The following is a 22843-nucleotide window of genomic DNA, read 5'->3' on the forward strand; positions in this document are numbered from 1 at the left end:
TTTCAAAAAAGCTGTTTTATTTGTATTTTGTAAAACCCAAATAAAATTTTCATTCAGAATCACTGCAGCTGTTAAGTTAATAACCCGGTTGTTAAGTGAATCTGGCTTGATTTTGCTCATCAGAAGTTTCCAAAAGGGGATAACATGGACTTACTTCCACCATCATACATATGAATCAGTTGCAAGTGTCTGAATTTTGATCACATGATCATGGGGATCTAGCAACGGTCATATGTGTGAAAAATGGTCATAAATCGCTTTTTCAGTGGCTTTGTAACCTTGAACTGTCACTAAATGAATTCTTGGGCATTGAAAACGACTTGCATAAGGTCACAAATCAGCTGTCATCAAGCAAAATGCATTGTTGGTCTTCACTTCATCATCGTACTTTCATACGTCTTGCATGTATGTACACATGGACATAAATTAAATTTGGACTGAGGGCACCTTAAGTCTTTGAGGAGTTCTCCTTCAAAGGAAACCTCATCTGGTAAGTGTTTTATGCTCAGGGAAGCATAAGGAAGCAACCCCAAATCCCAGTGCCTGAAGGAAAACATCTGGATCACACCTTTCCTCTCAAATCCTTTCTAAAATCCTGAAGCCAGAGGTGGTATTCAGCAGGTTCTGACCAGTTCTGGACAACCAGTAGCAGAAATTTTGAGTAGTTTGGAGAACTAGCAAATCCCACCTCTGACTGGCCCTGCCAACCCCATCTCTTGTCTGAGTCCCATTGAGTCCCAGCTGATCGGCTGGGTCTTCTTTGGTTGCCCTACACAGGAGAATGGAGCTGGAAAGCAAGTTAGTGGGGTGGTGAGGGAATGGGGATTTGGCAGTATCCTTCCCCTGACATGCCCACCAAGCCACACCCACCAAGCCACACCATGCCCAACAAGCCACGCCCACAGAACCGGTAGTAAAAAAAAAAATTGAATCCCACCACTGCCTGAAGTGCCTTATTTTAGCTGTCACCTGGATATAAGGAAGACCCAGTGTGAAATAAGGTGAACCAGTTCCTTAACTCAGTTTTTATTCACCTGGAAATGGCTGGATTTGTTCCATCATGGGAATGTCAAGGATTACTCTCTGAAAAGCATTTTTCATCATCACCAGTCTCGTCTAAAGAAGAACCTTCGGTCGACTAATATTTTTAAAAAGTTTCCTGCCAGAGCTGAGGATAATCTGATGCCGGCTGTATAAGCTTGATCATATGCTCATTAAGTCATAGTCATGTTTTGAAGCAACAGGTTAAGAGTAGAAGATTGTCACTGAAACTGAAAAGTGGAATCAAAGCTCTAAGCTCCTGTTATCACATTGACTCCACCCTCAATGTTGACTCTGCCCTCTTAGGGGACTGGAGGTCAAACCGTATAAAGAACGGTTGCTGGAATTGGGTATGTCTAGTTTAATGGAAAGAAGGACTAGAGGTTACAGGATAGCAGTGTTCCAATATCTCAGAGGCTGCCACAAAGAAGACGGAGTCAAGCTATTCTCCAAACCACCTGAAGGCAAGACAAGAAGCAATGGGTGGAAACTAATAAGGAGAGAAGCAACCTAGAATTTAAGGAGAATGATGGAACAATTAACCAGTGGAACAACTTGCCTCCAGAAGTTGTGGATGCTCCAACACTGGAGGTTTCCAAGAAGAGATTGGACAACCATTGGTCTGAAATGATATGGCTGCGGCATTTTCTGCGGTGAGTTGGTCATGAGAAATTGGTCACGGTGAGTTGGCCATGGGGAGTAGACCCATTCCAAAGCCAACGGAGGAGGCCAATCTACTGAACCTTTGGTTAACAGCATGGTGGTGCAGCAGCCACAAATTTGTCAAATTTCAATCCTACAGGAATCTTAGGTCCTGGATTTTGGACCTGTTCTGTACGTTGGGCCATTTGAGGCACCTTAGTTCCAAAATTGTTGCTCTGCGATGCACCACTTCACCCAATGGAAATATATAGACAAAGAGACACAAATGTTTTAGTAGTACGTATATAATATGCACACTATGTATGGATGTAGGTGTATGTCGATTATCTCAGTTTTGATCTGGTAGCCCTATCCTCGTTATATGTGGAGTTTCTTAGGAATGATCAATTAATTACGTATCAAGTCAGTGTCAGTTCTTAGCAACCACATAGATAAACTTTCTGTCCTTAAGTAGCCCCATTGCCACTATGACCGAATCCATCCCCCTTGCTGCTGGTTATCCTCTTCTTCTCTTTCCTTCCTCCTTTCCCAGCATTACAGCCTTCTACAGAGAGCTGGGCCTTCTTATAATGGGTCTGAAATAGATAATCTGAGACTGATTATTTTGTGGCTTGAATGACCGACTGATTTGTTTCATGATTTATTTCTTGGCTATCCATGGTTATCTTCAGGAGTCAGCACTGAAGTTCAAAAAAACGTCAATCCGCTTTCTCTTCTGTTTCTTCCCAAGGACTTTATTTTCTTTGGATGGATGAATATTCCACATCATCGTTGCTTAAGGCTGGAACGCCTTTACTTTTCGGCTTGAAATCTATGGCAGCATATTGCAATTCAGGTGGCTCTGATCTCCTTGGGGCTGGAACAGTGGACCCCTGGGGTACTTTGGGCTTCCTTTCTTCAGCAGGTTTTGACTTATTGACCCAGGATAATCTTGGAGCCTGAAAGAAAGGAACAATGTTTTGGGGAAAAGAAGGGAAAAACTCATTTTTTTTCCTTGTTCTCACCTTATTTTCTAAGTGATTGTTGGACACAAACAACAAAGAAATAGGAGATAAATTTGCCCAGGAAATCAGGAGATTCGGGCAGTTCAAATGAGTATAGAGATTTATTGCAAGCTTAAGTTCACTGCAAGAATCTGGCTAAGGGACCATTAAGAGAAATGCACAGAAGTTATGAATAGAAAGGCATTCAAGGTGGGCTAGGCTTTAGATCTCTTGCGGGCACGAAGGGACTCGTGACTTATGACACATTTGACTCCTCCCTCAGGTTGCAGCCTACTCATCTCCTACACCTTATCTCATAAGCAACAGCTCAGTCCAGGCTGCAAAATGAGATTCAGAATGTTCAGCCTTAATGAACTCCTTGATGAATAGGGACAGAAAGTTTCCACTAACCCCTGCCTGATAAGGATGTTTAGGGGTGTTTGGTAGCTCAGGAAGGATACATAGCCATGCTCAGTGGTTCATGAGAGATGCTGAATGGATCAGGGAGGGTGTGCTAGAGTGCCACACACTGATCAAGAAGGATGCCAGGGGGTGTGCAGGGGTATGCAGGAATGAATGGAAATGTCACACAGGTCCCGGGGGATGCAGGGGTGCACAAGAGGTGCTGTAAAAGCTGGGGGTGCACAAGAGGTGCTATGCAATTGAGGAGGATGTGGCCAAGCATGAGAGGAACCCCTTCAGTTGGGGAGATTGTGTGGGGGTACACAAGTGGCTGGTGCAGCATAAGCTCAGAGGGGACGGGAAGGATGTGGGGAACACTAATCTCTGTGATACGTGATCTTCTCTACCGGCTTCCCCATTGACTTTCTGGGGAAGCCAGCAGGGAAGGTTGCAAATGATGAACACATGATCTCAGGGTGTCTGGCAACCGGTCATAAGTGCAAACAGGTTGCCAAGGATCCAGGATTGTGTTCATATGATCACAGGGGTGCCGGGACAAGCCATAATTCAGATAAATTCAGTTGTAACTATCATTCATTCAGCCATTCTGTAACTTCAAACAGTCACTGAACAAATAGCTGTAAGTCAAGGATTACCTGTATTCTTTATTCTCCCTTCCTGAGAGTGGCTTGATGGCAGCATATTTAAGAGAGGAGCGGGGAAAATAACTGCACTTGACAGATTGACATATGGCACACAGAAGTGTCAGTGCCTCAGTTTCCTCAATATTATGTTAATTTAGGCCCCGGGCAACATTTGGGATCTCAGTGGCATAAGAACCATGCCCCAAAGAGGTTGGAACTGAAAAGAAGTAGATTTTTTAAAAGAAATAGATGTCTTTTTCTTTTAATTAGCTCATTCCAAACCTAAAGGAATTTACACAAAACACTTTACATTTTTTTTAAAATACCAGGAATCCATCTGATTTCAGAAAAGGCTTTATTTATTTATTTTATTTATTTGGTTTGTCAATGGCTTACAAGATAATAGGTATAAGTAAAAACATAGTTATGAATACAAAATAAAAAAAATAAAAGAAACAATAGGACAGGAACGGTAGGCACATTGGTGTGCTTATGCACGCCCCCTACAGAGCTCTTAGGAAAGGGGTGAGGTCAATAGTAGACAGTCTAAGGCAGTGGTAGTCAACCTGGTCCCTACTGCCCACTAGTGGGTGTTCCAGCTTTCATGGTAGGCGGTAGGAGTTTTGTCCAGGGGTGGGATTCTACCAGTTTGCACCTATTCACTAGAACCGGTTGTTAACATTCTAAGCAGTTCGGAGACCCGGTTGTTAGAAGAAATTACTGGCCTAATCCTGTAAGGAAGGCAGGAAGGAAACATTCTGGTGTTGCTTACAGAAACTGCCTCTTATTACATTCTTGGCAGGACTAGACGACCTGTCTCAGAAACTTCTCTGGAGTTTTTCCCCCCTCCTTTGCTGGTACTTTGCTTGTGTGGAGTGACCATTCAAAGTTACAATGGCATGAAAAAAGTGACTTATGACCATTTTTCACACTTACGACTGTTGCATTATCCCACAGTCATGAGAGGCCAGGCGAGGAGATGTGTGCCTTGATGTGAGTGATATTGAGTTGGCCATGCCCAGCCAATAACTTGACCACCAAGCCACGCCCACCAACTAAGCCACGCCCACAGAACCAGTTGTTAAAAAATTTGAATCCCATCCCTGGTTTTGTCCCCTACTTTATAAATCACCATTACTGTGGAACCGGTGGGTGGTTAGAGAAATTTTAATACTAACAGAGATACAAAAGTGGGCAGTAAGTATAAAAAGGTTGACTACCCCTGGTCTAAGGTTAAAGTTTTTGGGATTTGGGGAAGAAACCACAGAGTCAGGTAGGGTAATCCAGACATTGACTACTCTGTTGCTGAAGTCGTATTTCCTGAAATCAAGATTGGTGCGGTTTATCTTTAGTTTGTATCTATTTTGTGCTCTTTTATTGTTTTGATTGAAGCTGAAGTATCCATTGATAGGTAGGACATTGCAATATATAATTTTATGTACCATACTTAGATCGGACCGAAGGCGGCTTAGTTCTAGGTTGTCTAGGTCTAGAATTTCAAGTCTGGTGGCATCAGGTATTCTGCAACAAGTAGAGGAGTGGAGAACTCTTCTTGTGAAATATTTCTGGACTTTCTCAACTGTTTTAATATCAGATACGTAATGTGGGTTCCAGACTGATGAGCTCTATTCGAGTACTGGTCTAGCAAATGTTTTGTATGCTTTAGTTAGTAGTGTAATATTACCAGAGAAAAAGCTACGTAAGATTAGATTAACAACTCTTAATGCCTTTTTGGCTCTGTAGTTACAGTGGGCTCTAGCACTTAGATCATTAGAGTTGAGTACTCCAAGATCCTTGACAGAGTTTGATGGTTTCTAAAAGATTAATGGACATAAGCTTGCTGATCTCTGTTTTTAGCTATTTGGCATCCCTTTTCAATACATTAGCTTCACAAGGTGGTTGTTGTTATTGTTTTTGCCAAAATAAGGGTTTCTTACCATCGGGAAAATATTGCCGTAGATATGGGTGGAATTCTTGGATTCCTCCTGAGGTTCTCTTCTAGAAGGGGTTCCTTCGACATGGCTAGCTTCAAGCAATGCTTTCTTCTTCTTAAAAACCCTGGCAGGAATTCAGTGGGACAACATAAGATTATTATACATCCATGGAGTCACAGAATGGATGGGACCTAGGAAATAATTTAATTCAGGGTTCCCCAAAGTGATCAACACTACTTTAACTAATGGTTCTATAGGACTATCCAAGAAGTTATTGCTATATTTTTTGTATATTTATTACATGATGAAGATGAGGATGAAGATGAAGATAAGGATGAGGACGTTTGGGGGCTAATGCGCAATTAGAAACTTCATCAAGGGGTTGATGAACTAAAGAGTTTAAGGACCCCTATCTAGACCAACCTCTATTACTAGAGTAATCCACTGCTACAGCAATATTTATTCCAGAATAAGAAACCACCAGCTTCTCCATTTTTCCTCCTAAAGCTGATTTCTTAATCCTTAACTTTTTGCTTGTGTCAATTCCCTAATCAGTTTACATCCATCATTTTTCTGTCTCTGTCTCTTATTAATGATGCATTTCCCTCCCACAACAATGCAACACTCCATTTATTTGAAATCACAATTGTATTGGGCTATGGGCTTGTGTCTTTCCACATGCTATATAAACACTAAGGATTCAGACAGTGGGGTGGATCCAGAGGTGGTATTCAGCAGGTTCTGACCAGTTTTGCAGAACTGGTAATGGAAATTTTAGTAGTTCGGAGAACCGGTAAATACTGCCTCTGACTGGCCCCGCCCCCATCTATTCTCTGCCCCTCCCATTTAGTCTCAGCTAATCGGCTGGGTTGTCTTTTGTTGCCCTGCACAGGAGAATGGAGCTGGGAAGCAGGTTAGTGGGGGTGGTGGTGGAGGGAATAGGGATTTTGCACTATCCTTCCTCTGCCAGGCCTATCAAGCCATGCCCACCCAGCCACACCCACAGAACCGGTAGTAAAAAAATTTAAATCCCACCACTGGGTGGATCATACTTTGGCTCTTCCCAAATATAACAATGACAGGTGGGTAGTTTAGGTTGAACTTCTGGAGTAAAGCAGAATGTTTTCTGCACTATTATAGATATTCTACTTGGGAGTAACATAGTGATAGTAACAAAAGAGAAACAATTTGTGTTCAAACAAATTGCTGCACCTTTATCCTGTATTCCTCTAACACTAGAGAAGCTGCTACCTACTTTGAGATGGATCCAAATTTTAGTCCTGTCTAAAGTAGACGTATTAAAATTAGTGTCATTTATTTTACTGACTCTACACTATTTCATGCTTGAAAAATTGTGGACAATTTAATGTGGCTTATTAAAGCAGCTGTGTGACAAAGCCTGAAAAAGTGGCTGCTTTAAAGAGATGCTGTACCAATTCTGCTGCATGTACTGAAGCATCTCATTTGAAACATTGTTAAGCATACAATCATCATCTCCTTTTAATGACCCCATAATCCCTTGTGGGGTGGAATCTGGGCAACTGAATGGAGCTGAGTGTTTACTGGCCGGATGCCCTTCCTGTCACCAATGAGGAGTTTTGTTCAGCAGATATATTCTCATTCTGCCCAGAGAGAGAAATATCTGACCCTACCTAGGATCGAACTCACAGCCTCCTGATTGTGATGTGAGAGGTTCACCTCTAGGCCACCACACCATTCATTTTCAAGCAAACAATAAACACACATATATTGCCACACGTTCTCTATCTTCCCTACTTCCATTTCCCTGTCATCTTTTGCAGTCATATATCCCATAAAGAATGATAATTATAAGTAGTATGTTGGCCCAATTCTTCATTGGTGTTGATGACAGAACAATTAACAAATTGTTCAGCATTGCAACTCTACGGAAATCTATCAGATCTGGAGCATAACAATTGTCAACATTTAATGAAGCTTCTGAATTTCACCATCTACGTATTGAAAACCTAGAACGTGGAAGAAGGTAGGGCCTGGGCTGGATCTGTCAAATCTGCAATCGGCTGGCTGTGATTCACGTATAGTGAGATTGATAGATTGATACTAGTTATTGTTCAGAGCGTGATCTTATCAATCCTGCCAAAACATAAAGTCCTGGACAGAAACTTACCTGATCAGGAATAAACACAACATGAGGATTCCAGCTCCCAGAAAAATTCCACATATCCCAGCAACGAACAAAGATCTTTCTGTAACAATAAACCAAAACTGTTGAAGGAAATCAATTCTGGGGAATTAGGAAACCTGATTCTTCAGGTAAGAAGTTGGTAAGAGATTTTAGGACGTTAGGAAGTCTAGTTCCAGAGGTGGGTATTCAGCAGGTTCTGACCGGTTCTGGAGAACCGGTAGCAGAAATTTTGAGTAGTTCGGAGAACTGGCAAATATCTGACTGGCCCTGCCAACCCCATCTATTCTCTGCCTCCCATTGAGTCCCAGCTGATTGGCTGGGTCTCCTTTGGTTGCCCTGCACAGGAGAACGGAGCTGGAAAGCAGGTTAGTGGGGTGGAGAGGGAAGGGGGATTTTGCAGTATCCTTCCCCTGCCACGCCCACCAAGCCACGCCCACAGAAATGGTAGTAAAAATTTTTGAATCCCACCACTGCCTTGAAGGAAACGGATAAGAATCATTATACCAGTAGGTAGTCCTTGTTTTAGAACCATCCATTCAGGGACCTTTCCAAGTGACGCTGGCACTGAAAAAAAGGTGACTTACAAGTGATCCTTACAACCACCATGGCTTCCCCCACAATCACAGAATCAAAATTGGGGCACTTGGCAACCGGCCTGTGTTTAGGACAACTGCAACATATCAATGTCACGTGTTCGCCATACGTGATCTTCCCAGCTGGCTTCTGATAAGCAAAATCAAAATGGGAAGAGGGAGCCAGTTTGGCTTAACGACTATGTGATTCACTTAATGACCACAGTGATTTGCTTAACAACCGTTGCCCCCCCCCAAAAAGAGCTCATGAAATTGGCCGTGACTCACTTATGCATAGCAATGGAAATTGTGGTCCCAATTGTTAATTGTAAGTCAAGGGTTATCTGTAACTGAAACTTGCAAGCCTGCAACTACCTCTCCCATCCTTACATTTACTCTCCCAAAACCAGAGTCTTTTCTGAGATGTTGTCTCCTCTTCTTCACCCTTCTTCAGGAGTCATAATTCATTTATCAGACCATTAGCAGTAGCAATAGCAGTTAGATTCGTATATTGCCCCATAGTGTTTTATAGCACTCTCTGAGCAATTTACAGTGTCAGCCTATGGCCCCCAACAATCTAGCTCCTCATTTTACCGACCTCAGAAGGATGGAAGGCCGAGTCAACCTCGAACCCATCAGGATCGAACTGTGGGCTATGGGCAGAGTTAGCCTACAATACTGCACTTTCACCACTGTACCACCAGGGTTCTTATTGTCTAGGCCAGTGATGGCTAACCTATGACAAGGCACTTTGACTGACACGCCTGTTGGTGTGGGGAAAACCTGCACATTTAGAGGCTGCCTGTGCTCTGCTCCAATCCCTGCTCCCTGATTGTTGCGTGGAGGCGTGGTGTCACCGCTGCCGCGAGATCTTTGCAGCAGAGAACCAGTTTTAACCGCCATAAACTGAGGTTTGTCAGTTTCATTACCTCAGGAACGCTACAGGAGGAAAGGAGATCCATGAGGTTCACAGCCCTGTAAGGTGGCCTTCCGATCCCCACATCCTGCACCTGCAGCCCTGAGACCAGGGAGACGAGTTTCACAGCCCTGTGTGATCACCCCAGCCCAGTCCGTCATAAACCAAATTATTGATATTTCTTGAAGTGACACACGACCCGAGGAAGGCTACACTTTTTCCCGATTTTCGACACACCAAGCTGAAAAGGTTAGCCATCACTGGTCTAGGCTATGGGTTTTTCCTTCTACTTTTCAAGGTAATTCCTACATATCCTTACACCAGTGGTGGTATTCTACCGGTTCGGCTCGGTTCTGCCGAGCCAGTAGCGGCGATGAGCAGCAGAGACCATGCTGGTTCTCACCAAAACTCTGCTGTTGGGACCACCCGCCCACCCGGGCTCCGATACTCACCTTTTATGTCCTGCTTTTGAAGCACAGCTGCTTTGCGCGGCACAGTAATTGCCACACGGCAGCTGCTGAAGCGTCAGGGAGAGTGACTCAAAATGCCTCCACGCCTGCGCAAAGTGTGCGCCCACCAAGCCGCGCCGACTGAACCCGTGGTAAAAAATATTTGAAACACACCACTGCCTTACACGTACCTAGTGGAGTTCCTTACCTATGGAAGACTCTGAAGTTGGGTGTCGCTTGGCATCCAAAAGGAATGGTATGTTTTGGATTCCATAAGAATTGCTCCCCATGCAGATAATATTATGGGCTCTATCCAGGCTGCCCGTCCACTTTAAAGTACTGGTGACCTCATTCTTCTGGACTAGCGCTTGGACGGTCAGGTTTTCTCTCCTCCTTCTCTCCTCGGTTATCCTCTCCCCATCCACCTCCCACTCGATCCGGGGAGGGGGTTTAGCATGCAAGGTACAAACACACAGGAAACCATTGTCATGGTAAGAACAGGTTGTATTTTTCTGGGGGCTCCTGCTGAGCTTTGGGGCATCTGAAAAAGAGCGAAAGAGCCGTGGAGTCAATGGTGGGATGCTCGGGGTGTAACAACCAGTTCACTAATTGGGCACTTCACGCGTGTGCGTGCACATGGACAGCATACAAAACTATTTCCCTTCAATGTTACTTTGAGGAAGTAACACAGCTGAAGTGTGGTGATCCCTTCTGCCCCGTAAATCAGATGAGCAGATATAGGTGAGTACAGCACAGGGGCGGGCAGGCGAGCCCACACGATCGCCGGAGCGAACCGATTCGGAGCCCGCCAATCGTCGGAGCTAGGGGTTGGTTCACCCAAACTGGTCCAAACCGACAGAATCCCACCCCCGCATGTAGTTCCAACATTAGGACTTTGGGGCAGATGTGCAACACTTTAGCATCTCTGCATGAAAAGGAAAACGGTGACATGGTTTTTCCAAACGTAGGACTGTCATAGTGACAAAAGTATCACTGATAATAAGTCTCACTGTCCTATAATAGGCCTTCAACCCTCATTTGACCTCCCTCATTATGAACATCCTACTTGGCTTGTCGTAGCAAGGAATCTCTCTTCGATTCTCTCTCTCTCTTCAGCCCAACTGAACCTTGGCTCGTTTTCTACCAAGGATGAGGAATGTTCTCTAGCTCAAGCACTCAACAGCATTAATAGCTTCCCTCTAGATTAGAAGGAAGTGTCTTCTAGAGGATTATGGTTCACTCACATGTTACAGATAGCCAGAAGGTCCTCTGAATACCGCCAAACATGTTTGTAGCTTTGCACACATAGACACCCTCATCTGCAACTGTCAGATTGGTCAGTCTCAATTGGTTATCTAGAGGCTTCTGCAAGGGGCTGTCCCCTTTCACCCAACTAGTTGCAGCTGGAGGATTGCTATCTGCTTTGCAGAACACCTCCAATGAGTCACCTTCTTGGGCTGTCAACTCAGAGTCACTGGCCAGCTCCTTGGAGCAACCTGAAACCAGAGTAAAAGCACCCATCATTCCCATGAAAGAGCCTTGGTCAAGCCAGCCAGTGGCATCCTTCAGAAAAGGGAGAAATCCTGCTCATAGTTGCATCCTTAAGTACCTTGAGTGAGTATGGAGCCTCTCCTGTGAGTTTGGGAGATGTTGAAAACCGGCATCTTTGGATGATCTGGGGGGAAGAAAAAAAACATATCAAACTTCATAAGAGAAAAGCTTTTGTGGAGAAGAAGGGCAAGGTCTCTGGCCTGTAAGACAGAGCATCTTAAAAATTGCTTCAGAGCAGTGGTGGGATTCAACATTTTTATTACCAGTTACGTGGGTGTGGCATGGTGGGCGTGGCAGGGGAAGGATACTGCAAAATCCCCGTTCCCTCCCCACCCCACTGACCTGCTTTCCAGCTCCGTTCTGCTGTGCAGGGCAACCAAAGAAGACCCAGCCGATCAGCTGGGACTCGAGAGGCAGAGAATAGATGGGGTTGGTGGAGCCAGTCAGAGGGGGTATTGGCCGATTCTCCGAACTACTCAAAATGTCCGCTACCGGTTCTCCAGAACTGGTCAGAACCTGCTGAATACCACCTCTGCTTCAGAGCTTATGGTCAGTAAATGACAAGTGTGATGAACAAAGGATCTCACTTTCTCTCACCAAAGAGTGAAGAGCCAAATTTTCATGGCTTTTCTAAAGAACTCCAGAATGAGGAGTCGGAAGTTTCAAAATAAAGGATCCAAGCTGTGTGAATTCTGTACTCTTCTTCACAGGAGTCTAGAACAATTGGCCAGGGCCACTTTGTTGCAGACACTTCACCAGGATGGCAGGGCCATAGTGAGTCAGCTGGGATTGGGGTGGGGGCAGTGAAGTGGCCACAACAATGTGGCCGTGGCCAGTTGTCCCATTCCATCAGCCCAGCGCCCTGACAATAAAATAGCCATTTCTGGGTTACTGACTATATTTCCTGCATCCTTCATTGTACACATTTCCTGAATGGGATGCCGTGAATTCCTTTCATATCGTTATTTGCATCGTTGTTTGCAGGAGGGAAGTGAGGAAAGAGAATGAAGTAGAATAATTTCTAATTTAAACTTCTTTTTGGCATTCTGAGAATCTAGATTTCTTTTTTCCCCTCTTTTTTTAGGAGTAAAAAAGGGGCAACTCATAGAGGAAACAAGCCTGTATCAGATTTTGTATTCTAACAGCAATTCTAGAGATGCAGCTGCACAACCCATAGCATTTCAATACAAATTATATTGAGGAAGAAATTCTTATCTGTTTTTTTGTGAGGGAATAACCTTCATTTTTCCCTTGAGGCAGCCTTTTATAATGTTTTATCTCTTCTCTCCGCCCCCCCCCAATCCTTTGGGTTATAATTTCCATCGTCCCCAGCCTTCAAGAAGGAATAGAATAGATCGGTATAGATGTCTTTCCAAAGCAAAGCTGAAAGAAAAGGGTTTGAAGCAGCAGATCAGAGAAAAGTATTGCGTGAATAAGTCCAGCTTTCCTTGCTCAACTTTTATTTTAGGAAATAAGACACCACACCCATCTTCCTTTCCTCATTTTAGACAGTCGTAACTTCCCCTCAAAAGTGCGTGGCCTGTTCTTTTGTGGTAAAAGGGAGACGCAACTGAAATGTTTTTAAGAAAGGAAAAGTGGAGTTTTAGCACCGAGCTCGGGACCCCGCTTTCTCTGGCAACCACTCAGGCCACCACAGGTGCTCCCGACCTGAGTGATGTTGAGATGGCCATGCCCACCCCGGACCCCCGAGGTCAAACACAACCCTGATGTGGCCCTCAATGAAATTGAGTTTGACACCCTGACCTAGATGAACAATAGGCACTCATATCCATACACATTTGTGGAGACCTCCATTAACGGAAGATTCACCTGGGTAAGGATGTATGAAATGGGAATGTTTCAGAGGTGGTATTCAGCAGGTTCTGACCAGTTCTGGAGAACTGGTAGCGGAAATTTTGAGTAGTTCGGAGAACCGGCAAATACCGCCTCTGACTGGCCCTGCCCCCATCTCTTCTCTGCCTCCCATTGAGTCCCAGCTGATTGGCTGGGACTTCTTTGGTTGCCCTGCACAGGAGAACGGAGCTGGAAAGCAGGTCAGTGGAGTGGGGAGGGAATGGAGATTTTGCAGTATCCTTCCCCTGCCACGCCCAGCAAGTCACGCCCACCAAACCACACCCACAGAACCAGTAGTAAAAAAAAAACTTGAATCCCACCACTGGAATGTTTGCTGGATCACTGTAAATCAAACTATAGTGGATGAGTATTTTCAGCTACACAACCCAACAACAAGTAAATCTTACACTGGACAATCACTTCAACCATCGTCTTGAGTGATCCGTGCTGACTATTTGCCAGGCATTGATATTTTCCAGCATCCTCTGGTCCAATTTCACGCAGCTGAAGGTAACCTGTGGGTTCACCAACTTTCTGGTTCTCCTTCATCCAGGATAGATTGGGAGGTGGTCTACCATCAGCAGTGCAGATCAGGGTGACAGTGTTTCCTTCCTTGACTGTTACATGGTTGACTCCCTCTTTCCTTTCTGGTAAGCCTGCAAGCATTTAGGAGCACTGGTCAGGGAACTACCCAAAACGGAAAATTGGAAGCCACCTCCCCAGATTTGGCCTAATTTCAAAAAACCAAGATAGCTGAATATTTGGTTGTTTGGTTTCACTCATGAAATATATAATGCAATGACCTTGTAAAAAGGGGAGAAGAGATGCTGCTTATGGAACAATCGGATAAAAGGAGAGAACATTTCAAGCTTGCAAAAACATTTGGGAACAAATCAACCCCCTGTACGGTGCTTGAAAGGCTCCATGATTTGAAATCTCACCGAGTTGTCTCGAGTCTGTGATGTCCACTGTGATATTGACTTTCTGGGGTGGTTCTGAAACACAGGAAGAGGAAAAGTGAAAGTTCCAAGAAGTTACATAGAGTCATCAAGCTCAAGGAAGACAGAGTCGGTTGTTCCAACTTGGCCAGCTAGAAAAGAAAAGAGTCAACAGAAATATGCATTTGCTTCTCTAGGCAATGCTTTGGGAGAGGTTTTGCCATTTCTACCATCATAATGTTTTGTCAATTTGCTAATCTAAACCCTGGGATATTTTTTTTTACTGGTCTCCCAACCCAGTGCCAAACACCTTCAACCCTTAGCTGTCTGAAATCAGTTAAGGTTCAGCTAGAGGAGACATGGGATGGGGGCTGTACTCCAGAATATCTGGAAGGCACCAGGTAACACATCTCTCCTTTAAAGAAGGAGTCTCCAACCCTGGCAACTTTAAGATCTGTGGACTTCAAGTGCCAGAATTCCCCAGCCAAATGGCTGAGTTGAAGTCCACAGGTTTTAAAGTTGCCAGGGTTGAGACTCCTTCTTTAAAAGCACCAAAAGAGGCCTCAACAACAGGTTACGGTTTGGTTCTTAATGTTGGCAGGAATATAATCTAATTTATTTCCTCTGCTGAGTCAACATTGGAAGATGAAACGAGAGGAAGCCATTCTTTGCTCATCAATGTAGTTGCAGGCCTCAAAGGAGTGGAGGGGTGGAAGAAGGAAGTAAAAAAAAAAGGCAAAATGGCGGGTACTGGAGGTGACTGATGGCTCAGCTTTTTATAACATGCAATGCACTTTAAAATGAGGTGATGCTTCAATTATTCAGTCACAGTGGCTATCTTGGGTTTTTTCACCCATACCTCCAAATAGCTATTCTCCTCGATCTTTTCTGATCTCTTCACTGTATAAAAAAGTAGAAAACTACTTACCTATCACATGAACATAAGGTGAAGTATTCCCATTTCCTTGGAGAAAAGAAAATTTTAAGTACCGTTTCCCCTCAATTCTCAAGTAGTACTGCCCTTCATCTTCTATGCGAGCATCCCTGATGACCAGTGAGCAATTTCCTTTCCTTGGATCTCCAAATAAATAGAAGCGATCCTTGGCCGAACGTTCGACTATCTGGTTTTGGTCATTGGTAGCTACAGGCAAACAGTCTGGCTGAGATGATGGAGAACAGGAATGATGTTGTGGCGAATGCTTAATCCAATAAGCCACTACTTTCTCATTCCTTGACAGGTCTCCCTGGTTATAAGTGAACTGGCATGGAATATAAACAGCGAAACCACGCTGCACAGAGACAGAAGGTGACATGGTAATAGTATACTCCTGCCCTGCTTGACTTCTGATTCCTGATCGAAGAAAAACAAAACAAAATTAGTTTGGATACAGGCAAAACCTAAATGAAAACACGGGGGGGGGGGGACTTTAATGTTTCTTGCAGGACCAGCTCCTAAAATGGAGAACATCACAAGTTGTCAAACCACCTAAAAGATGAGGCCATGTATCCAGTGGTGGGATTCAAAAAAATTTACTACCAGTTCTGTGGGCGTGGCATGGTGGGCGTGGCGTGGCTTGGTAGGCATGGCAGGGGAAGGATACTGTGAAATCTTCATTCCTTCCCCACTCCTAAGGGAAGGTTACCACAAAATCCCCATTCCCTCCCCACCCCACTAACCTGCCCTCCAGCTCCGTTCTCCTATGCAGGGCAACCAAAGAAGACCCAGCCGATCAGCTGGGACTCAATGGGAGGTGGAGAATAGACGGGGGCAGGGGCAGTCAGAGGTGGGATTTGCCGAGTCTCCAAACTATTCAAAACTTCCCCTACCGGTTCTCCAGAACTGGTCAGAACCTGCTGAATACCACCTCTGGATGTATCCACTGTGCACCCTCTCCACCATAATAGTAGGCTCAAAAGATTGAAAGAGAAGGTGTCATTCAGCAATTTAGGGTTCTCTATGTTGTGGCATTATCTGGCTATATTGGTGAACAACAACACTGTGCAAAGCCATTGTGTAGTTTTGGTGGTTTGGGAATTGTAGGTAACAAAAACACAGCAATTGTCTATTATTAATCCAGGTTTAGGTTTTGCCATGTTATGTCCGATACAGCCCACATATCCAAGACAATAATAGCAATAGCTCTTATACTTCTATACCGTTTCACAATGCTTTACAGCCCTCTCTAAGCAGTTTACAGGACAGGCAGAATAGTCAGGATATTGCCCACAACAATCTGGGTCCTCATTTTACCGACCTCGGAAGGATGGAAGGCTGAGTTAATCTTCAGCCGGTCAGAATCAAACTCCTGACTGTGGGCAGAGTCAGTCTGCAACATTGCATTCTAACCACTGTACCACCATGCAGTATAAATAATAGATATAACTCCACAATGAAATGATTCCCTGTGGTTTAAGAAAATGCAAGGAAAAAATAATAATTGGACACTTGTAAGTCAAAATTTATAATTCACTCATAAAAAGTGAATTTTGCCAAATGGTTAAACTATCTCAGTTGGAAAGGACAGACTGAATCAAGAGATGTGTAAAGACCGCAGCCAAAATGCAACCAACATCCTGTTATTGGAAATTTATCTAAGAATTTTCTGGATCTCTCAATACTTTTATTTATAAACCATCTTCTGATCTCCCTCTCTGGGAATAACCAATACAATGTTCCATATCTATGCCTTGGTTACAGTTGAGGTTCTGTCTGCAATATTGCTAGTTTCTCATTCTACCTTATAGCCCTTGTATTCTCTGGAGGTCTCTCACCCAAGTCCTATCCATAGCCAATCTTTCTTAGCTTCTCAAAATAAGCTCCTGATCAACTTACGCATTTGTAAATAAACCAAATTTCATAGAAATATCACAAGTCTCCAGTATGAGAAAAGAGTGGAGACCACTGCTCCAAAGGAAACTGAAATCAAAGTACAGCAACCTTCTGTCCACCAGATATGCTGAACACTGTCACTCCCAATGTCAACTGGGCAATGATAGTAAATTCCACATTTTTTCTTATTTTACTACATTGCACCTACCTTTGCAGAGAATGGCCAAGATTCCTGCCAAGGAAAGAAACAGTTTCTTTTTCTTACAAGGAAGAAGCCTTATCCAACAAGTGCTGTCATTTTCTGGCATCTTGTTTTATCTTGATATTTATTTGGAAGGATGAGCTCTGTAGTAGGAAGAGAAGCAGTGTGATCTGGTGTGCTTACAAAAAGCAAAAAAAAAAAAAATGTTTGCAACTGTCACAGAGATTGCACCTGTCCATCCAAAGTGTTGGAGTGGAAGGTAGAAATTGTTCAATTATCTTAAGCAGACCACCTCCTAACCAGAATGGATTCGCCATGCAGGCAGTGGTGGGTTTCAAATAATTTCACCATCGGTTTGCCAAAAATGTGAGTGCGAGGCACAGAGATTAGCTGGGCCACATGGCAAAGGCAAGGTATATAGGGTGGGGCAGAGCAGAGTGAGGTGCACGAGGCTAGCCGGTGGCACGATTTGCTGGTTCTCTGAACTCCGCAGAATCATTACTACCAGTTCAGTAGAACCAGTCCAAACCGGGCTGAATACCACCTCTGCATGCAGGGTTACATTAATAGAATTCACCTGAAATATTTTGGCAGTAGGATGGATGAGTTAAGAAGTGGCTCTCTGTCTGATTTCCATCTGAACAATCCCAATAGTTACAATTATTAACCTTGATCATGATTATTATTTGACATTTTTGTCTTTTGACAACAGCCAAGCATGTTCTGCATGATATTTTGGCATGCCTGGATATAAATCTCTGGTCTAGAAAAGAAGTGATATGTCCTTTTCTTCTTCTTTTAACTTAAGAAAAGATCTTACTGTAATTTAGTCAGTTAGACAAGGAGAACACATTTTTATGGGAATTGAAACTACTATTAATTACTTTGAAGTGTTAGCTTAGGGTCAAGGGGAAAAAAATTTCTGAGGTAAAGTAAATAGACAGTGCAGCTTCTGTTTGGTTTCCCATTTCCTCTTAGCCAGATTCTGATACTCTTTAAAACAACGGCCCCAAAGAGGAAGCATAGAGTTGGCTTGATTCAGTTGGTTTGCTTCATCAAAACAAATTCTCAAGTTACTTCCTGAATTAGTTATATACTGCTGCACTGAAAATATCTCTGGCTGTTTTTTCAAGAATCTCTTCCAATTTTATGAAGAAGAAAAAAAAGAACTATTTTTCCATGTTTTCCATATTCTATGTTTGCTCAAAGGAGTATTTTTATTTATTTATTTTATTTATTTGATTTGTCAATTGTTTACAAGATAATAAGTATAAGTGTATACATAGTTGTGAATACATGAGATGGGTACATATAAGAAAAATAAAAGAATAGAGAAACAATAGGACAGGGACGGTAGGCACGTTGGTGCGCTTATGCACGCCCCCTACAGACCTCTTAGGAAAGGGGTGAGGTCAATGGTAGACAGTCTAAGGTTAAAGTTTTTGGGGTTTGGGGAAGAGACTACAGAGTCGGGTAGAGTATTCCAGACATTAACTACTCTATTGCTGAAGTCGTATTTCCTGCAATCAAGTTTGGTGCGGTTTACTTTGAGTTTGTATCTATTGTGTGCTCTTGTGTTGTTATGGTTGAAGCTGAAGTATTCATTGACAGGTAGGACATTGCAATGTATGATTTTATATACCATGCTTAAGTCAGACCAAAGACGGCGTAATTCAAGGTTTTCTAGTTCTAGAATTTCAAGTCTGTTGGCATAAGGTATTCTACAACGAGTAGAAGAGTGGAGAACTCTTCTTGTGAAATATTTCTGGACTTTCTCAATTGTGCTAATATCAGATACGTAATGAGGGTTCCAGACTGATGAACTGTATTCGAGTATTGGTCTAGCAAATGTTTTGTATGCTCTGGTTAGTAGTGTGATATTGCCAGAGAAAAAGCTACGTAGGATTAGGTTAACAACTCTTAATGCCTTTTTGGCTATGTAGTTGCAGTGGGCTCTAGCACTCAGATCATTAGAGGTGAGTATTCCAAGGTCCTTTACAGAGCTTGGGTCATCAACAAGGTCTTGACTATTCAGCATGTTTGGGTGAACTTCTACTAGGTAAGGTACACCATCTTCCACTGACGTTGAGGTGGCTGAAAGGTATATGAGTATCTTGTTTGTCATTGTACAGTCTTTTTTCCAGGGAATTTCTAATGGTACACTTAGAACTGGAGAGAGATTCATATTCTTAAATAAACATAAAGGTTCCCCTCACACATATGTGTTAGTTGTTTCTGGCTCTAGGGGGCGGTGGTCATCTCCATTACAAAGCCAAAGAGCCAGCACTGTCCAAAGACGTCTCCGTGGTCATGTGGTCGGCATGACTAAACACTGAAGGCGCACGGAACGCTGTTCCCTTCCAACCAAAGTGGTGCCTATTTTTCTATTTTTACATGCTTTCAAACTGCTAAGTTAGCAGAAGCTGGGACAAGTAATGGGAGTTCACCCCATTATGTGACTCTAGGGATTCAAACTGCTGAACTGCTGACCTTTCTAATCGACAAGCTCAGCATCTTAGGCACTGAGCCACCACGTCCCTTTTCACATTCTTAGTAGCTGATTTTCCTGTGTAGTAGGTTAGGAGAACTTACTTGTTCATACAGCAGCCATGAGGAATAGATTAAGAACCTGGGAAATGTTGAGTATTAAAAAGGAAAACAATCCAATTGCTGGGACTTCTGTAACTTTATCCTATCCTCTTCCAATAGCCTCTTGGTAAGGAAACTAGAATCTTCCTTTGAAGGGCAGGGAGCCTTCAAGAACTTCAGTTCTGATCTCTCTTGACCTTCCTGCTAAATCTGAGACAGAGATCAATCAACCAATCAGAATATAGTTGGAAGGGACCTTGGAGGTCTTCTAGTCCAACCCCCTGCTCAAGCAGGAGACCCTATACTATTTCCAATAGGTGGCTGTTCCAGTCTCGTCTTAAAAACCTCTCCAGAGATGAAATTGGTTGTCCAATGTACGATCTGAAGCTTCATGACAATCTACTGTGCATCAGAGAATTCCCAAAGTCGTTAGAGAAGAACAGAATCTTTGAACTTTCAATAAGTCATTGTAGAAAAACTAGGAAGCCATTAAGAAAGAATTCTAGAACGGCTAGGTATCAAAAGCAAGTCCTGTCGGTATATTAGTGGGGGTATAGTAATCATATTTCTATGCCTCTTTCTCCACCTTGAGCTATGTAATAGCTTGAACAGACTCCCTTTTGGGTGTAAGACCTAATTACCTTCTGTCCTTCATGTTAGCAATGGATTATGTTGATGGTTGGTTGCTTTCCTCTTAATGTAGGAGAACTAACTTTGACATGTCCAAAAGGAAGAAGATATTCTTCCTGTGGATTTCTTGTGCCCTTATCTCAGTTACAAGGTGACAGAGACCTGTGTGAATATTGTTTCATTTTGTAGCTAGGCTTCAGACTGAACCATGCACTTTGGTTCAGTCCCCAAGGAAGAAGTCACAAAGGAATTTCTCCGTGGACCATTTTCAGATTAGGAAGCCAAAATAGCCAGAAAACATCCGTAGTGAAGACACAGATAATAGAATGCAGCAATATTTGCATGCTCTTTAGCTTTAAAACAGTAAACACCAGAAAAAATAACTCATTGAAAACAAAACAAAACATTGAAAGCATCCTTAGATCAATGTAGAAGAATCAAAGACTCTTTGCATGGTGAAGGAAAACATTAGAGGAATGAGAATAGAATAAGAATAAGAATAAGAATAAGAATAAGAATAGAATAGAATAGAATAGAATAGAATAGAATAGAATAGAATAGAATAGAATAGAATAGAATAAGAATAGCATAGCATAGAATAAGAATAGAGTAGAATAAGAATAAGAATAAGAATAGAATTTGCCTTTGGTGCATATGCATATTTGTACATAAAGAAAAAATAAAAAGACATTTATCAAGAATTATGATACAACATTTAGTGATAGTCATAGGATACCAAATAAGCAATCTAATCATACCAGAAAACAAATAAAACAATATAAATTGAAAAGATACAAGAAACACGGTTATAATCATAAGTGGGAAGAGATAGGTATTAGGAAGGATGAGAAAAATAATAGTAATACAGTCTTAGTAAATAATTTGACAATGTTGAGGGAATTAGTTGTTTAGCAGAGTGATGGCATTCAGGAAAAAACTGTCCTTGTGTCTAGTTGTTCTGGTGTGCAGTGCCCAATAGCGTCATTTTGAGGGTAGAAGTTGAAACAATTTATGTCCAGTGAGGGGTCTAGATATTTTCACAGCCCTTTTTTTGACAATTGCCACAACCATATTATTTTAATGCATGACCCTATGGTTCAGCAATCCTGACTTCTAGTTCAAAGTGGAGTTAACGTCCAAATTTAGTTCTGGTTTACGAAAAGAAAGCTTCAGAAACCCAGTTTTGAGAGACAGTTTGGTGTAGTGGTTTAAGGCATCAGGCCAGAAACTGAACAACTGTCAGTTCTTCTAGATCTGCCTTAACCACAAAGGCAAGTAACTTTCTCTCCATTCTGGAAAAAAGGAAAGGACAAACCACTTCTGAAAAATCTTGTCAAGAAAACTACAGGGGCTAGTGCAAGCAGTCACCAGGAGATAACAGTGACTCAAAAGCTTCCACATGTGTGTGTGCGTGCACACACACACACACACACACACACACACAAACTTTATCTAACATCATTATCAGGATTTATGTTCTGAATTATTTTGAGTCAGAAGTTATCGGCATTCGAATGAAAATACATCAAGACATCCCTCAGAAAAAGTTACTTAAACTCACAACAAGACTATACCTTGGTTTCTCGTTCCAGATTCTTTCCTTTCTCCAGTGAGAATTTTTTCTCCCTTATTATGGCTAATTAATGTACTTTCTCTTCCCACCACGACCAGCGGTTGCTGAGTCTGCTGTGAGACAAAGACCATAGAGCTGAACTTGTGGGAGACGCCAAAGAGATGGTGGCGTGCAGAAAAAAGCAGAAGTGTGTGAAAATTGTGTGTGCACAGGGAGGGGTATGATATTTTCCTCAATTACAACATGCCCTCCAGGGTCGTTTGGGAGCAAGTGGTGAGACAAAATTTCTGTCACATCTTTTATTTTTATTTTATTTATTTATTTATAGCCTGCCTTTATTATTTTTATACATAACTCAGGCTGGTGATCACCCATAATATTCCTTCCTCCTCCTGTTTTTCCCACAAGAACAACTCTGTGAGTGTTGGGCTGAAAGAGAGTGACTGGTCCAAGGTCACCCAGCAAAGAAAAATGAAACATTGCTAAAATTAACCAGCTTAGCATGTTGTACGAATGAGCCATGAGAGACTTGGATGGAAACTAACCAAGGAGAGAAGCAACCTAGCACTAAGGAGACATTTCCTGACGGAACAATTAATCAGTGGAATAAATTGCCTCCAGAAGTTGTGGATGTTCCAACACTGAAGGCTTTTAAGAAGAGATTGGGCAACCATTTGTCTGAAATAGTATATGATTTCCTGCTTAAGCAAGAGGTTGGATTAGAGACCTCCAAGGTCCCTTCCAATTCTGTTAAATTTCTTGATTTGTTACAGGTATGGACACTGCGCCTAAAGATGGGGGACAAAGTTCTCTCAGGTTAACTTTCATAACTACAACAGTTCCACAGGAAATCATACACTGCCAGAAGATTCGTGCGCACTCTCCATGGAGCTACCTGAGCACAC

At 42.7% G+C, this 22843-nt stretch overlaps 1 protein-coding gene across 5 annotated transcripts; it reads right to left on the bottom strand.

The window, feature by feature from the left end:
- Positions 1–1970: 1970 nt before the first annotated feature.
- On the bottom strand, positions 1971–22132 carry LOC113423253 (sialic acid-binding Ig-like lectin 10). 5 transcript variants are annotated; one of them, XM_087971024.1, is made up of 11 exons: positions 21940–22132; positions 17153–17289; positions 15043–15465; positions 14118–14171; positions 13584–13832; positions 11381–11446; positions 11016–11267; positions 9980–10312; positions 7817–7895; positions 5671–5791; positions 1971–2642 (listed from the first exon to the last, which is right to left on the bottom strand). In XM_087971024.1, exons 2-11 carry the CDS (start codon positions 17250–17252, stop codon positions 2439–2441), a joined length of 1881 nt encoding a protein of 626 aa, XP_087827150.1. In that variant the 5' UTR covers positions 17253–17289; positions 21940–22132; the 3' UTR covers positions 1971–2438. The 5 variants fall into 5 exon arrangements, with proteins under 5 accessions (XP_087827150.1, XP_087827152.1, XP_087827153.1 ...); XM_087971026.1 differs by having other exon boundaries at positions 15043–15255; positions 21940–22129; XM_087971025.1 differs by lacking the exon at positions 1971–2642 and adding an exon at positions 4354–4464 and having other exon boundaries at positions 21940–22118.
- Between the last annotated feature and the right edge of the window lie 711 nt (positions 22133–22843).

The sequence above is a fragment of the Notechis scutatus genome, chromosome 8 (genome assembly GCF_049901735.1).
Source record: "Notechis scutatus isolate UNSWTSFEM ecotype Mainland chromosome 8, rNotScu1.2, whole genome shotgun sequence".
NCBI classification, from domain to species: Eukaryota; Metazoa; Chordata; class Lepidosauria; order Squamata; family Elapidae; genus Notechis; species Notechis scutatus.

Excerpts from the sequence above, each read along its gene's own strand:
- LOC113423253 (XM_087971024.1), bottom strand. The coding sequence starts at position 17,252 with ATGCCAGAAAATGACAGCACTTGTTGGATAAGGCTTCTTCCTTGTAAG. Across the intron at positions 11,447-13,583 it reads GGTTGAAGTGATTGTCCAGT|ATCATCCAAAGATGCCGGTT; the intron begins GTAAGATTTACT and ends TCTTCCCCCCAG. Across the intron at positions 10,313-11,015 it reads CTTCTGGCTATCTGTAACAT|ATGCCCCAAAGCTCAGCAGG; the intron begins GTGAGTGAACCA and ends GCTCTTTTTCAG.